Raw genomic sequence first — 16,504 nt, 5'->3', positions numbered from 1 at the left:
TAAATGGGCTCAACCATAAGAAAGAGCACTGTGCCTCTTACATTCCCACTGTGCGCACTGATCGTCTGTTCTTGCATTGTGTGACTTGGGCGTTCAAGTATGAGCAAGAGTTTATAATGCTTTACAGAGCGACACCAACCCTGGATCTTTAGCCAGCTATAAGAAGTAGTCTGAATTCTTTTCAAGGGTTTCATAGCAGAGTTGGAGAGACTCAAGTTTTGCACTATTTAATTTTTTCATCCTCAGCATGTCTTGAAAGTGTTCTGGTATATTTCAATATATTCGATTTGTTTTGACTGTGTATTTTAGTTTTCTGTAAATTTCCCGTTCCTTTTAGCTAATTTTACAGTGGCATCAGCACCAAGCTTGAAAACACAAACTGTAATTGGAGTTTGGAACAGAAGACTTTATCTGTTAGTGTAGCCCCAGAGAGACAGATGGAAAGGCAGCCAAACAGATCCTGAGGTTTGATATGAGGCCGTCCTAAGAGACAGAGGAGAAGAAGAAGAAGGAGAGGGGGATTACTGCAAGTTCAGATGGCCCAGAGGGAATGAAAAAGAGGAGAAATCTCCTCTTTGTAAATTGACTTCAAAGATGGCGGTCTCATCTCTTTGTGTCTGTGTCCCTTTCCCCATCTCCCTCCCTCTCTGCCTCTGACCTGTAAATGGCAGAGAGATAGTGCGATGACCTTTGACACCCCTCCTCTCTGCTTCTTAGGGGGTCCTGATAATTGCTATGGTAACACTATGTTGCCGAGGTCGGTCGATGGACTGATCTGAGCTCAGTCAGCCAGATGAGTCTTTTGATCGCGCCTGTCTCTTTACATCTGTGCTTGTAGTGTTGTTGTGGTGACACGTATGTGAATGTTTTGCTGTCCTGGAGAAAAGACAATAAAATGTGTTGTTAGCGTCTTGAGAGTTAGCAATGTTCAGGACGTGGTTATGATAATGAGAGACAGACTGAGGTGTGCCCGTGCCCGTCGATCCTGTCCTATCTAGCAGAAAAGATAGGAAACAGTTCATCGAGCAGGAAAGGGAGAACATAGAGAAATAGTGTGATAAAGGCTGGTGTAAAAGAAGTAAAGAAGAAAACTGTCACAAGCAAGAGAAGTGCAGAAGAGAGGGGAGACAATAAATGGAGGAAATGTGAAGGAATAAAGGAGATGATACATCACAGGAGGGAGAGAGAGGTGAGGAAAGGAGGAATGAGGAGGAAGAGAGGTGAGGAAAAAAGGGAAGGGGGGTTGTTGGTGTATAATGTGAGTGAAAGGCAGTTAGAGTGGGGCTGACCTTCCCCTAGCCAGATTAGATTGGCCTGCCAAGACTGCTTAGAGGGACAGGTAAAAGCACTGTGAACACACACACAGAGCAAACAGGCCATGCACATGTATAATCACAGTGAGCGGGCTACAGATATATACACACCCACACACACCATATGAAATCCATTTTCAAAGTATTAACAATTTGCTATGTTTAGAAAGGTCCAGGGCTCTAACTAAGTTTTTCAACAATTTCTATTAGTAATTAATCAGCTAATTATGTTTTACTTAATTGATATTTTAATATAGTGTTTCATCTAGGATTTGTCTAAACAGCAGTGTTGTACTCACGTGAGCTTGCATGTGGGTGGATCCTTCACCCACATGCAAGCTCACGGGGGTTTTAATTGGAATGGGAGATGAATGCCTGTTGAGGAAAAACTGATATAAGATTAAAGAAAATGCCGAAAACAGCAAAAAATTGCACAGTTCAAGCAGATTTAATTTGTGATTGATTTGTATTCGACCAAAAACCAAAGACAGTCATTTCAATCAAATCTGAGTAATCAAGCATAACAAATTTAGAACGGTTAAAGGTCAAGTGTGTAGAATTTAGTGACATCTAGTGGTGAAGTTTTCATAAAAACTCAAAAGGTTTTTTGTTCAGTTTTGATTCCTGTAACTAAAATGGCAGCCTCCGTAGAGAGGGTCTCCTCCATGTAAATGTAAAGTATTTAAATATAAAGGGCCTTTTCTAGAGTAAAGAAAACATCAATTTGTTCAATTAAACACACTCTGAAAACATAAGATTATTTTATTTTCAATTTCTGCCAATAGATCCCTTTCACCTAAATCTTAATCACTGAACCTTTTAAGTTTCTCTCAAAAAAGCTGCAGGTTAATCGATTAATTATTGCAGCTCTTAAGAGGTCTTACGTAGCTGCATTCATATAATTAGTAACCAAGAACTGAATGTGGTTGATGAAATCCTTAAAATTAGCATTTAAATAATTGTTTCAACATTCCAAATAGGAAAGTGAACAGGGTCTTTGCTGGTAAACAGAAAAACCTCCAGAAGTCCAGATGTTTCACCATGTCAGCACTTTACTTGCTTGATGTAACATATGCCTTCTGCCATGCTCTGAAAACCTACAGCCTCAGTAGCTGAGCGGAGTCAGCAGGCAGCTAGATTTACACTGTGCGGCCATTGTTCCCATATGTTCCCCGCTGCCACCGAGACCAAATAAAAGTTAAAAGGTCCTTTTTATTTGATCACTAAAAACCATGGGCTTGTCGTAAAATGTCTCAGCATTGGTGGCGCGTTTTATCACAGCAGCTTTCAGTCGTTCCGTGCTCCCATTCCTTCTTCTCCCGGCTCATGTTTTATTCCTTCCCGGAGTTAAGAGTGGAATGATTAACAGAGTTAGGTAGGACGAGAAGCAGCTGAAGATGTTTAAATCCCAGAAGAGACAAGTTCTAGCGGCTGATTTGCACTTTGACTAAGACGCTACAGAGACACAGCAGTGCACCGAGACCAACTGTTATAGGAAGTATCAGGACGCACACTCAGTGGGACAGAGGGTTAAATAAGATGGCTGTCAACTCTGTCGAGCTTGTAGCTGGTCTCACACACACACACACATCACAGTCGTCCAGCTGAAAGCCTGTAGAAATTGGGATAGGTGTAAATAAGATGGCTGTCTGGCTTGTCAATGGCAGACACACTCAGACACCTTCACTGTCGCATCTTAAGTAACACGGGTACACACAGACACACAGACACACACACACACACACACACACACACACACACACACACACAACCTACCTTCAAGTGCTTTAACCATCAGGGTGTAAGTGACACACACCTACACACCTACCTTTGCCTGGTAGACAGACATGGTGTAAGTGACAGGTAGACAGACTCTCACACTCAAGCTCACACACACACACACACACACACACCTTCAATGGTTTGGTGAGACAGGGCCTAAGTGACAGAGGGACAGACAGTCTCAAACAAACACTGAGGAGATGCCTTTAAGTGACGGACACACACACACACACACACACACACACACACACACACACACACACACACACACACACACACACACACACACACACACACACACACACACACACACAGTCAGCTCTGTGGCTAAATGGAGCTGAAGGCAGTGGTCAGGCAGTGGTGAGGGTTTGTCTGAGCGCTCATCACTAGATTTATCTCTTTTCCTCTCCCTCTCTCTCCCCCTTTCTCTCTCTCTTGGTCTCTCTCTCTCTTGGTCTCTCTCTCTCTACCTCTCTCTCTCTACCTCTCTCTCAGAGATTGATGGGTGAGGTGTCAGTCTTCATCTCTTCTCCCCATGTCTAAAAGTTGTCTTTCTCTCTCACCAAATGTTGCACTGTTTAAAATCTGTATTGTCCTACAGAGACATGTTTCAGCTTTTGAATGTTTTGTATTTGATTACATTTCCACTACAATATACCAAAAGCTTCTGACTATGAAATAAATAAGTCTAAGTTGCAGTCGAGTTGTATTAGATGTGTTTGTGCATGTAAATTGTCATTTTTAGCACCAGTTGAGTAAAATCTTGCTCTACTGTGTTTTGAAAAAGACATGAAAGTTTAAATGTGTGTCTATACTTTGGTATAAGTGAGCATTTAACAGTGTGCAGGTTAAACAGTGTCAGAGGCCACGCTGCTGCTCAGAGTTTTTTGGACTGTAGCTCGCGTACACCATAGTCTGGCTTCACCCAATTTACTGAATCCTAGTCTTACTTTGTACTTTTGAAATGAAAGCAATTCTGAGAATTGTCTTCATCTTTTCTGCAGGAACAGGCTTTGCCACGTGTAACATAAAGGAAAGCGCGGCGGACAGCGACGCCGACCTGGACGTGGACGGAGACGACACCTTGGAGTATGGCAAAGCGCAGTACACCGAGGCCGATATTATCCCCTGCTCTGGAGCTGGAGAGGACCAAGGAGAGGCCAGAGAGAGGGAGGCGCTACGGGGAGCTGTGCTCAAGTATGAAGGCCGAACTACAATTAAACAAGCGTAATACTTCACCAAAGCTCCGTCAATTGAAAAGCTGCAACTCAATCGATAAATAATAAATTATAAAAGTCAGTACACACAGAGCACAGTCACAAAGTGGTTCAAAAAAGTACAATTGTTAAAATACGACAATAAAAACACTTTTTTAGGCCAGTTGCTTAAAAATAAATCAAATAATAAATTAATTATCAAAAGATCCTGATTATGTTTCTGTCCATCGGTTTACTGACTAAGCAGTTATTCCAGTTGTATTTGTGTTATAGTGTATTGATGTATCTTCATGGTCTTGCTCAAACCAACATGTCTCTGTTGCAGTGGTGGGATGCCTTCTAATAGAATAACGCCCGAGTTCTCCAAATGGGCCAGTGATGGTAAGTTTAGACAAGAGATCATTTAAGCTAGCCAACATTTTAAGTGACAAATCAAATGCATTACTTTGACATTATTCTTTTCTAAACTTTTTGTTTAAAAGCAACAAGATTTGCTCACTTTGTCTTAAAATCTATGGTCCCATCGTTTTTCTTTTTTACTGTGTACAGTTTATTTTTAACTGCCTCTTCCCTTTGTATAAAATAAGTGTATATAAGTTTTAAAATCAGATGCCTTTATTAAAGTTCTTGTTCAGATTATCATCATTTGCAGGAATTTGCTAATCACGTTGCCTCTGTGTATTTCTACAGAGATGCCTTCAACAAGCAACGGAGAGAGCAGCAAGACAGACCCCAGCACTCCTTCATCCTCCACCTCTTCCTCCTGCGCCCCGCGCACCTGTAAAAACAGCGAGATCGAAAAGTAGGTTCCCAATAAGTACACACACACACACAGTCATTGTTCGACTATCTAATGAGTTTTCTTACTACTACTTGTGGTAGAGTTGACGCTTGAAGCACAGAACTGTCTCAGAATCATTAATGAAGACACAAACAGAAACTCGACACACACTCATGTCTGGACAAATCTTTTCATGATTTAAAGTAGAGCTTACATGTGTTTTTTGTTTGATTATAGTTTAAACTTTGTAGTTGAAGTTAGGATTTGAGGAAAAGGTTCTTATTGACAAAGTCTCTAAAGTTGCATAAAATATGAACCAAATTTCACATTTATTCACTGAAAGCATAGACACACACACACGATCCTATCCCTTAGAACACCTTGTGTGTGAAAGACCAGTGCTCTGTAATTCCCTCATTTCCATCTCCTCATCCATATTCTGCAACAAGTAAACAATCTCACACACACACACTCCCCTGCATTGGTAATCGAGATCAGCTCGTGTGAGAGAGAGTGAGAAACATCAGTGGTCAAGTGAGCAAAAAAAAGGGATCTGTTTGCTCTATGCTATTGAAATTATACACACACACACACACACACACACACACACACAGAGGGAGCTGGGTGAAGGATTCTTTTGTCTATTTGTTGCCTTCAGTCTCTACTCCTGTGTTAAAATCATTTTATTTGTCCACCTGAATTTCCTCTTAAAACACCTCTTATTTTTTAGCCTTACCCTCCTCAGCCATTTCCTCCAGCAAAAAAAACCCATTGGAGAGCTGAGTCGAGGCCGCACTACCTGCTGAGCAGTTCAGTAATGACAGAAGTTGGTTATTGGAGGTTTAAAGCACACATACTGTTTGTAATTGTAACCTGCAAAGGTGTAGCTTTACATAACACAGCTTCCAGCATGAGATAAATGGTTCATTTAAATGAATCAATCGGCTCCCAGTGGGTGTGTTTCTCATATTAAATATCAGCAGATGAGATAGTGGTGAATAAGCAGAGCAGCTTGAAGTGTATTGATCAGACACAGACCTGCAGGAGGTGTGTGTGTGTGTATTTCAAATTATAAATATATTTCTCCTCAGACAATCAGATCTCAGGACTTATTCTGTGTCCTGGATGTATGTGTGGAACATGATGTTGTAGCTGAGGTCTTAGTGGCCACCTGGAGAAGAAGCCTTAATCTTAGTATCCATTTAAAAACGAGCCAACTAGATGCTGAATGATTGCATTGGAACAAGCAGTCAGCTGGCTGGAACAATTCCCTGCCTTACTCCTCTCAACTCGCTTTAAATGCCCGTATTTGTGGAGCTTCTGTGCCCCTCCGTCCCCAAATGAAAATGAGATTTGTCTCCTTTCGTTACATTGATACATTGTGTGTGTGTGTGTGTTTGTGTGTGTGTGTGTGTAGCTTTGCACAGGGCAGCGTTAGTGAAATCTCTCTGTCTCTCTCTCTGCCTCTGATCCCAGATGGGTAATGATCTGGTCGCCTCCCGGGGTGTCCTCGTTCCCCTGCTCATTCCCCTTCAAGATAAATGAGCTCACATACACACACACACACACGCGCGCTTACATATACACGTACAATGCCTGAGACGCTCTTTCCCATCCAAGATAAATGGCCCTTCCAATGCCGCCAATGCGATTGCTGCCAAATTTGGTGCTCCAGCTGGAACAATGCGGAGAGATTTCCATGTGGTTTCTGCAAATAATTGAATCTGTCCTCAATTTGGAAGTGATGAAGCTAGATTTCTTATCCCCCACCACACACACACACACACACACACACACTCTGCCCAGTCTCCGTCTCTTTCTTTTCCCTCTCTCCTTCTTCTCTATACAGTTCTGTCTCTAAGCTACATCTCTCTTTCATTCTCCCTTCTCTCTCTTTCCCATTTCTCTTTTCTTCCACTTCTCTGTCTCAATTTTTCTCAGGCACTTGCAAGATCTCCCCCATCCCTTTCCTTTTGCCATCTGAGACCCACACACACACACACACACACACACATCGGTCTGAGGCAGGGGAAATCAATAGTGACTTAAATGTTTTATCATGGTGTGTCAGTGTAGTTAAGGCCTCAGTTAACAGGGTGCAGCAGAGAATGATGCTCTGAAGAGATTTACCGCTGCTATTTTCACAGCGCACACATGTGAGAAATGTATTTTTCCTACCTGGCATATAAAATGTTTGCTGGCATATGGTGCCAAAAGTTTTTCAAATTAATGGTAGTGTAATTTTTTTCATTTGTTTGTTCCTGTGTTGAGTGGGAGTCTGAGTGGAGCTGAAACGTAGGGAGACAGTAGATTAAGACACAGGGCTGATTGAGATGGATGGTAGGGGACCTCAGCTACAAACACACACACACACACACACACACACACACACACACACACACACTAATGAAATGAGAAATAGCCCCACACATGTTGGGGACAGAACACTAGATAGAGGGGAGGCAGGGTGATCTATCTGTCTATGTCTGGCCTTCCAGCTTTTCGCCGTGGGATGACTTAAGATCAAAACGTCCTGCAATTTCACCTTGTTTCTCCCACAAACATGTACATAGCTTTCAAAAAGCTCTCTCAGGCATCAACTTAAGCTGCTTTTAGACATGCACTGAACTCCGCAGTTCATCCGTATTTTCTCTCCCGAGGAGCTGCATGTGCGAGTGGAAGTGTCAGAGTGAGACTCTCCGTGGACTTTCTCCGCCTGACCTCCTATAGTCCATGGAAATCCAGGAGAATTCAATGTGTGAACACAGAAGGGGAATCCCCTGCTGGATTTACCACGAGGGAGTGGGGTGGTTGATGATAAGATGCCAATATGGAAAAAAGAAAACAAGTATCTCCCAGTGAAAAAGTAGTGACACAGATGTAGAGGACACTGATGAATGTGTCAAGAGAGTTTGTTGTGATATGAGCTGACGACGGTGTCATTGTGTTAAGCCGTCACTTCCTGTTTGTCTGCTGCACCTGGCCCGTCCACCTGAACAATGTGGAGGATTTGTTGCTGTTGTAAAAGCGTCTTTGCAGAGAACCTCCTGCTGTGTTGTGCATGTGTGAAAGGCATGGGAAGGCAAAATATACTCAACAGTTTTGGTGTAAAAGACATTACAGATGTCTTCGCTTATAGATTTTTAAAGGGATTCAAAATGAGTCTGATTTGATAAGCTAATCAAACCTTCTGGGACCCCGTTCATGGAAGCATACAGTCACGCTGGCAATGAGCCAGATTCAGACTATTCTTGTCCAGTTCTTGACCCTGGAATATCTCGCACTTATAACATGGCAATGTTTTATGTCTGGATCCCAGAGTGAGATGCATTTTGGCTACCAAGACTGCAAAGGTTGCAAACCCCTGAGCCAGCCTAAATCAGTGCTGCACACAAATAGAATAAAGGCCTTAAACTCAAGGATCTTTACTTATGGTTCTTGCAGGTTGAGAGGCTATTCATCTCTGTGTGTGTCACATTTAGCCCCAGAGAGTTGTCTTTCCTTCCCTTCGCCCTGCAAAATCATCCCACTCTGCTTCTCCCCTCCATTAAATCTTTGTTCCTCCTTCCACTCCCCCTTTCCCTGTTGAGATAAATTAACATGTCGTTTTATTGCATTGGGCATTTAAACAACTTTTTAAATGTGGTTTTCTATAAATTAGTCATACTCAATGAATATTTAACATAGAGATAGAAAGTAGAGCAGAGGAGAGGAGTGTAGGAAGCAGAGATTTATATTGATCTTTTTTTAATTTAGAGTAAAACTTTTTTTTTCTCTCCATTCTTTCGGACAAGGAAGGAGAACCCTTTGGAAGAATTTTGTCGAGCAAGCGACAGAGGGATTTATTGGAGCTGATAAAATGAACGAGAATGCCTTGTTTGAGGGACAACCCCCAACCAGTCCCATCCAGGCTAGAGTCCACTGCTGCTTTATAAGCAAGCAGGCTAATCAAGGCTAAATGGCTTTTTACAAGCACAGGACTTATAAGAGGGGAAGGTAAAGCAGTCACAGAGTGGCATGTCAGGCTAGCAGTCCCAAATAGGTTTTTTTAGTCACAGGATGGTGAGGGGGTTACGGAGAAGAGCTAGAGATGGTCAACGTTTCCCTGAGACCCTGTGAAAGTAGCAGCACCTCCTGCTATATGTGGTAGGAGGGTGACTTGGTGCTGAGGGATGAAGTTCTTCAGTCCCTTTGACAAAAAGTCAACATGCTGAAAGACTGGTCGCAAAGACAAGTCCAGAGTAGCCACAGTGATGCCGGTCTATTGGTCCAGGTCATGTATATAAAGAACATTTATTTGAGGTGGTTTGGTCCATGTCCCATTCACTAACATGGAGGAGGCAGGGTTTGTGATCTACACTGCAGCCAGCCACCAGGCGATGATTGAGCTGTTTTGTGGTCCTTCGTTATATGCAGTCAAGGGTCCTGACATGTGAAATCACTGTGTCGAAAGAAGAGTGATTTATTTTCATAATGTTGGATAATATCTGAAAAAGTGTACATTCTGCTATATTAAGGGACAATGCAGAATAAGGACCACCCAACTCAAAGCAATAAAAGTAGGACTGTAACTTATATTTATTGTCATTTTTGTGTTATGTTTATGATTCATCCTAAAAGATGGAGAAGCGAGAACCAGAGCTGCAACAAGAATCGTAACTAAAATCCTGATCCTTTCTTTTTCGGTATCAGGACATTTAGTCCTGGACCTTAAAACTTCCATTTTAAAAAGTTGATGTTACAGAGCTAAACTGGTCAGGGTACAGTTCATAAGGCTCCACTAGGAACTTAAAATTTAGAGTTAGGGTTTCTGCCAGAAAGAAGACACCAAGTTTTCTGCTCAGCTGTAAATTCATGTTAATACTGGGTTGAGACATCAGATGACCATGCACACCTGTCATCTTTATTTTGATATAAAGGTTACATTTATTTTAATGAGCTTGTTGAGGACAAGAATCCAAGAAATAAGACATGAAATATTTGCATTAAGCAAAAGATGAAGAGACAAAAACCTGCTTCTAGGGAGGAAATTGAGAATGTCAAACCTTGTTTTGTTTCCTCTGTAGCCTCTGCTGTTTGAGGATGCAGAAAATGAAGCCATATACACACACACACACACACACACACACAGAGCCACTTATAATTCCCTTTTGCACTCATCCTCCCTTACCGTTCTGTGCTTGTCCTTCCCCATCCAAATCAATACCATAGATCAGCCAGCTATCAGGCTGCAAAATGACCACATCACCATAAACACACACATTCCTTTTAACACGCATACACATACACAGCAACACACAGCCACACTGCCTGAATCTTTCTTGAGAGCAAGTGGATGGCTATAATAAACACTGGCTGGCTCGTGCGGCCTCGTCTCCCCGCGCCAAATCATCATCATCATCAGCAGCAGCAGCAGCGCTGCGGTTTGTACGTCGGCTGTATTGATTTACTTATGGCTGCTTCATATGCTATTGGACAGTGTTAAATGCCGTTGGACAGTGTTAAATGCACATTTTCTGCGATCATGCCACACATTAATCAGAGGCTGCTTGGATGCAGAAAGAAAAGCGAGGAGAGCGAACGGATATGGAAGGAAGGAGTTTGAGAAGAGGGAGATGAAGTTAGGGAGAGGGAGATGAAAGGGGGAATGTGAGGAGGAGAGGAAATCGAGAGGTAAGGAAATAAATTTTGAGGGATAGATAGACATCAGGGTTGATAGGGAAAACATAACAGGGAGATTCAGGATTAACGTGAGATGACAGAAAAAGACGACAGGGCTTTTAAGTTAAGGTGAACAAGGCTAGAAATAGGGGTAAAAAAAGTTCAAAATGAAAGAGTGGTGGAAATAAGTGAGGGGGGAGGGGGGGGGTACAGCTGTATTAAATAGAAGGATGACATACTGTATATTGGAAAAAGGAGAGTGAAAGAGGATGGGAGACTTTAGAGGTAGCCTGTGAGGCTGCATAGAGAGAGAAGGTAAAAACAGAGGAGTTCAGTAGAGACATGTCGTACTACACGGTAAACTCACAACTTCCTCTCTTAGCTGAACCTCTCCCAAACCGAACAGTCATCCTGTATTTTTGTGTCCAAACCCAGCCTGAGCTCATGTTTTCATTTTCTAAACCCGGTCCAACTGAATTAGACACAACAGCATTTTCTGATTAGCTTGAACCTGAATATGGTCATACTTGGAATACGCGATAAGAAGACGTAGAGTATACAGACTGTCGTATGATGAAGACATATACACATCTTAATTATATTGTTAACAGAATTTTACGACATTGAGATTTAACAGTTACCACCTGCTTGATGACACATGTCCTCGGAATATGAATGGAATATTCTATTTGCAACTCAAGCTCAATCACTTTAATGTTGATGACAGGAGTTTGCTTCGTTCATTGTTTTTTTTTTTTTTTAAACAACATGAGAGCAAGTGTAGATGCAGCATGACTTCACCTTGTCAGGAGTTGCTGGCATGGAATGTGACAGTCTGATAGCTGCCTGTTTGTCTTTTAATGTCGCACCTAAATAAACCTTTCTCTCATTTCTTCCTCTGCTCCAGGGTAACGGAGGAGGAGTCTGCGGCCACCACCATGGAGGCTCTGAAGGCTCGAATCCGAGAGCTGGAGAAGCAAATACTGAGAGGAGACCGATACAAGTGTCTGATCTGCATGGTGAGTATCAGCACCTTTACATGAACGTCCTCCGTCTCTGCACATCACACCGTACAGAGGTTTTGTGCTTCTTGTGAGATGGCACAACATCTAGCATTTCTAAAACTTCATGTTTTACCATAAATAAGTGAGTTTATAGGTTTGGCGGTGAGTGCTATTTGTAGCTGATTTCACATTATCCCAGAGGAAACATTCCAAGGAGGATGTCTCTGTCCCCCTATTCTCCAATATAGCAAATTTCCACAGATGCTATGTCCCAATTCAGTGGCTGGATCCTCCTCCTCAGGCACTCCTTGTGACCATGTGGACACATTGACTGAACATGTTTTTGCATATACCTGATCTCAAGGCACTGAACATAGCAAGGTCAAGACCTTAAACAATTATATAGAAACCACACAGTTCCCACAACATCACAATGTTGTGATGTTAGTTTATGTGTCTTTGAGACAAAAAATATGTGGAGATGCAGATTCTTCTAAATGATCCATTTTCACTGGAAGTAATCTTTAATCATACTTATCATTCTGTGCTTGGGTATACATTTTACAGCCCTTTGCCCACTTTACTCACATACTGTTCATCAAGCAAAAATCCATTCAGTTTTATGACCAGATTCCAAATCTTGGTTGGTTGGTGTATCCTGATGTCTGCTGGATACGTCTGCATGTCATTCCTTTAGTTTCTTGATGTGTCAGTAGCTCTTTCACCGTGCGAGTGCTGCTGGTGTTGTGTTAGTGTTGTGTTTTTGTGGTGGTTTTTGCTCTTGCATGGCTTTGAAAGTTGACAGGGTTGTCTGCTTGGCTGAATGGTTTCCAGTGCTGATTACTTCACTTGAACATCTGAAAAGCTTCAGATGAAGAATGAGAATCTACCTCTGTTCAAATAATACATTGTCTCGATGACTGTGCAGGGCCAGTAAAGAGGTCAATTCTGCACAAACTCTGACACACGGCAGCTGCAATCATAAAATGGAGGAAGCAGCACATCATTGTAAAGTGAAACAACGCTCCTGTGCCTCACAGCTTGTATAGGTGATTGATTGGACTCGCAGATCAATGATATGAGCCGCATGTCGTTCCTTGACAATATCAGGCAGAACAAGCGACATCGTCAATATTTGTGTTCATCAGATGCTTGAGGTGTGACTGAACCTACACCACCCCCTCCACATTAGTGCTTGCATTCCCCACTTTGTGTCAGGTACCCATCCTGTCATCCTTCAATTTTGTGGACAGTGCAGCGTCGGCATCCTGTGCTTGTGTGTGTGTGTTTGTGCGTGTCTGAGGGAAGTGGGTAATTACCGACGCCTGCGCTTCCTAAAGGTCGCCGGGTGCCCGAGGTGACACAGAGGGCAAGACACGGCGATCGATCACTCACTGCCCCGTAGACACGAGGCTCCTCTCTGCTCATCTGTCACTGTCCCACGTCTCCCACTCACACACTCAGGCACACGGAGAAACGCACACAAGGCGTCTCATCTGTCTCTGTCTGTCTTTTAACCTGTCACTGCACTCCGTCCCTGTCACCATGCGTCTGATCTTAAAGTCATCCGATTACTCTCGCTAGCAAGTGTCAAGAGAAGCCAGAGGTTCCCACTGCACCCTAAACACCTAGACCAGATCACACTGAGCACTGCCGTCAAGTCTTTAGCACGTGAGCTGTCAGGTTGTTGTTATGGATCATAACTTGCTGATGCTCTGGCAGTTGTATGTGAGTGGGAAACAAGTGCTCTCCTGTTCAAGCTAAGTTGTCTCAAGTTGTCTGTTGTCCTCTCCTGTGTGTGGAGCGAGCTCGGCGCTGTGCTCCAGTCCTGTCAGTAGACGTCTACCCCCATCTACTGGTCATTTATAGAAGGATCGTTCAAATTTGTCTTGTTGAGACATGAGGAAGTATTCCTGCAGTTATTCTCTAAATTAGAGGCACTATTTTAGTGTTTATTTATATAGCAGATTACTCAATGTGCATCAAGATAAAAAGCAAAGATACACAACAAATACATGACATGATGAAACATGAAAAAATATCTGAATATGTCATATGTATAAATATATTTGTGAATTTTTTAAAAAATAGAATAGAATGAAATAAACAAATCAGATAAAAACAAATATGACTAGAAAAATGTAATTGGTAATGGAGAACTAATTAATAGAATAGAATTATTCAAAATAAAAATGAAACCCTACCTTAGTTTGCTTTTAAAATAAGAAACAATTGTAGCAGACCTTAACACTATTAACAAAATTAATATTATTGGCAATTTCAAAGGCTGTCCAGGCGAAAAAAGTGGTGAATGACAGAACAATATTCTAGAATTTTAATGTTCAGTGTTCCCCATAGAATGAATTCAGTCTATGGAGGTAGCAGGGGATGAACATGCAGGCACACAAAGGTTTCTGAGTGATAAGAACACAGACTTAAGAATGAAAGATTAGTTCTTATGTGATAGAGAACTGTATTACATGTCACACGCAACCTATGAAGTCTGAATCTCTTTTTATCCACTTTCAACTGAATTTGTTACAAACCTTACTCCACAAGTTTCACTTAAGAAAAGGTGTCGCAAAATTTAGTGCAGTGTCAATTCCTGATGTACAAAATTCTAGGTTAGGTTGAAAAGAAAACAAATTCAAAACTAACTCTAAGTTGGGCACATGTTTGCTGCAGTTATGACTGTACCTTTACCTACGAAATCTATCAAGCTGTGAGGTGTGGTGATGTGACGTTTGCTACAGCTAGTCAAAGTACGCCTATATACATACTTAAGCCATAGGTACACAATGTGTAGGTACTGTACGTTCGTGGGCTGCATCATCTGAACCCTCTTACAATGGTTGCCTGGCTCTTCCTGGTGCACGCTCTTATATCTGTGTGAGTGGTTTAGCGTGTGTTGTCCACACGCGTGTTCATGTTGCACTGCATTTGTGAATGCGCGCGATCAGTACAAGCCCGGGCACTGTGATCAGCTGCCACCTTTCGCCCCCCCCTCTCCTCTTCCCACCCCTCCCCTTCCGCAGAGGAAGCCTGCTATCCAGTTAGGTGCAGAGATCAAGAGCCTAGGGGCGTGGCCAGGGCCCCGGCCACTGGCCAGTGAGGTCGGAGAGCGGCAGCCTAAGTCCCTCCCCCTCGGCCTGTACTGCCTGTACAGGGGCCTTGTGATTGGTGGCTACGGCAGCGGCATAAAGAGGCTCCTCCCACAGCCCCTACGGAGGGTAAGGCACTCCCTCCCCCACTTCCCTCTTCCTCCTCTCCCTCCTCCATCTCTCCGTTCTTTTCGAGAGGAAAAGAGAGGAGCGCCCATCAGGATGGGCTCACTCATGGCTTTCTCCCTCATCTTCTCCTCTGCTTGCTCCCCTCTGTTTCTGCTTGTTGCCTGCCCCATGTCGTGTGCGTGTGTTTGACATGCAGGTTGCCGGTTCATTGCCCCCCCCCCCCCACCCATGCTGCCTTGCTCAGTGGTTCTGTGGCTGCTGGCTGTGTCGTTTGCTGGTTAGTGGTTTGATGATGTTGGTTGGTCAGGAAATGTGCAGTGTTGTTCTGGTTGTTGCTCACTGGCATGTGTATGTATGTGTGTGTGTGAGTGCCCGTGGATTTGGTGTAAATTACTTTTTCCTTTCTTTCTTTGTCTTTTTTGTAGGACTCCTACACGATGCCGCTCACCTCCATCCAGTGCTGGCACGTCCATTGTGAAGAATGCTGGCTCAGGACTCTGGTATGCACTAACTCTCTCTCACACGATATACGCATGCACACACACACACACACACACACCAAGCAGCTCCTCACGACATGTAGTTATTGCAGCCTCATTTCATAGTCAGTGAGTTTCTGTGTTCGTGCCCCAAAGGGAGGAACTAAAATGGAAATATTTCCCAAATGACCTGTTCTCTCTCTCACACACACACACACACACACTAATCCAGGCAATGCAAACACTTCCAGTTCTCAGCTGGGGAAGCTTAGACCGAATGGTCCCCAAAAGGCTTGTTGGAATAAAGTGGTCAACTCAAACCTCCAATGAGTTCTACATAGTGCCTCAGGTCACTCGCACACACACACACAGACATACACCACAGCGGTCTTCTTGGTTATTAGTTAGTCTAATACATTCAGTAGTGTGTAATTAGCTGGTGCTAATGTGGTAAATGGAGCACAGAGGAAAAGCAGGGTTCCTGCTGGAGGAGGATAAACAAGACTCCTCAGTGGATTTCTCTAATTTCTTCACTGTTTCTTCCTCCGTTCCTCTCCACCTTCTTTAATTCTGACTCATTTCCAGTCTTAACTCACTGTATTTACTTTATCTCCTGTTCACCATCCCTTTTCTCCTTCATGCCTCTTCCTTCTCACTTCCACACTTCGTTGACTTTTGACGCACACAGGGCAAAAATTATTAACAAGCCTTTCCCTACCATTAGCTCCATTTAATGTTATACTTTCAATTAACTTTACACTCTTAGCATAATTATAGGCCCAAATACAAAGACAAGGGAAAGGGTTTGTGGATGAATGATTGAAATACGTTGCAATTAATGAGCCTCGTTCATGACATTGATGCTCCCCAGGCAATGAATCTGGATCCTTCAAATCTCTTGCTGATCTTCTAACGATTAATAAAGCTCCCTCAACAGCTCAAAGTTTCAGCTCGCCCAACATTTAAGTTCATGGGTGAATGCCCCAGAAGCTAATGAGGTAATTCCCATCAGCCTCCTTCATGCTTTGAGCTAACGT

General features: G+C 42.9%; 1 protein-coding gene across 12 annotated transcripts in view; it reads left to right on the top strand.

Annotated features, from left to right (window-relative positions):
• rnf220a (ring finger protein 220a) overlaps positions 1–16,504 on the top strand; it is a 163,248-nt gene that overhangs the window by 141,280 nt on the left and 5,464 nt on the right. For 7 of the 12 annotated variants that reach the window (XM_020108917.2, XM_069510852.1, XM_069510851.1 and 4 more), the window contains 5 exons: positions 4,100–4,292; positions 4,638–4,693; positions 5,003–5,114; positions 11,662–11,773; positions 15,414–15,488. In XM_020108917.2, coding sequence (XP_019964476.1) covers positions 4,100–4,292; positions 4,638–4,693; positions 5,003–5,114; positions 11,662–11,773; positions 15,414–15,488 — 548 coding nt within the window. Of the gene's footprint in view, positions 1–4,099; positions 4,293–4,637; positions 4,694–5,002; positions 5,115–11,661; positions 11,774–14,793; positions 14,989–15,413; positions 15,489–16,504 lie in introns of all 12 variants that reach the window. The other 5 variants (XM_069510846.1, XM_069510849.1, XM_069510845.1 and 2 more) reach the window with 1 other exon arrangement.

This window comes from Paralichthys olivaceus, chromosome 16, assembly GCF_024713975.1.
Source record: "Paralichthys olivaceus isolate ysfri-2021 chromosome 16, ASM2471397v2, whole genome shotgun sequence".
Classification (NCBI taxonomy): Eukaryota; Metazoa; Chordata; class Actinopteri; order Pleuronectiformes; family Paralichthyidae; genus Paralichthys; species Paralichthys olivaceus.
Note: the sequence above shows the minus strand (reverse complement) of the source record. Positions and strands in the feature narration are given on the sequence as shown.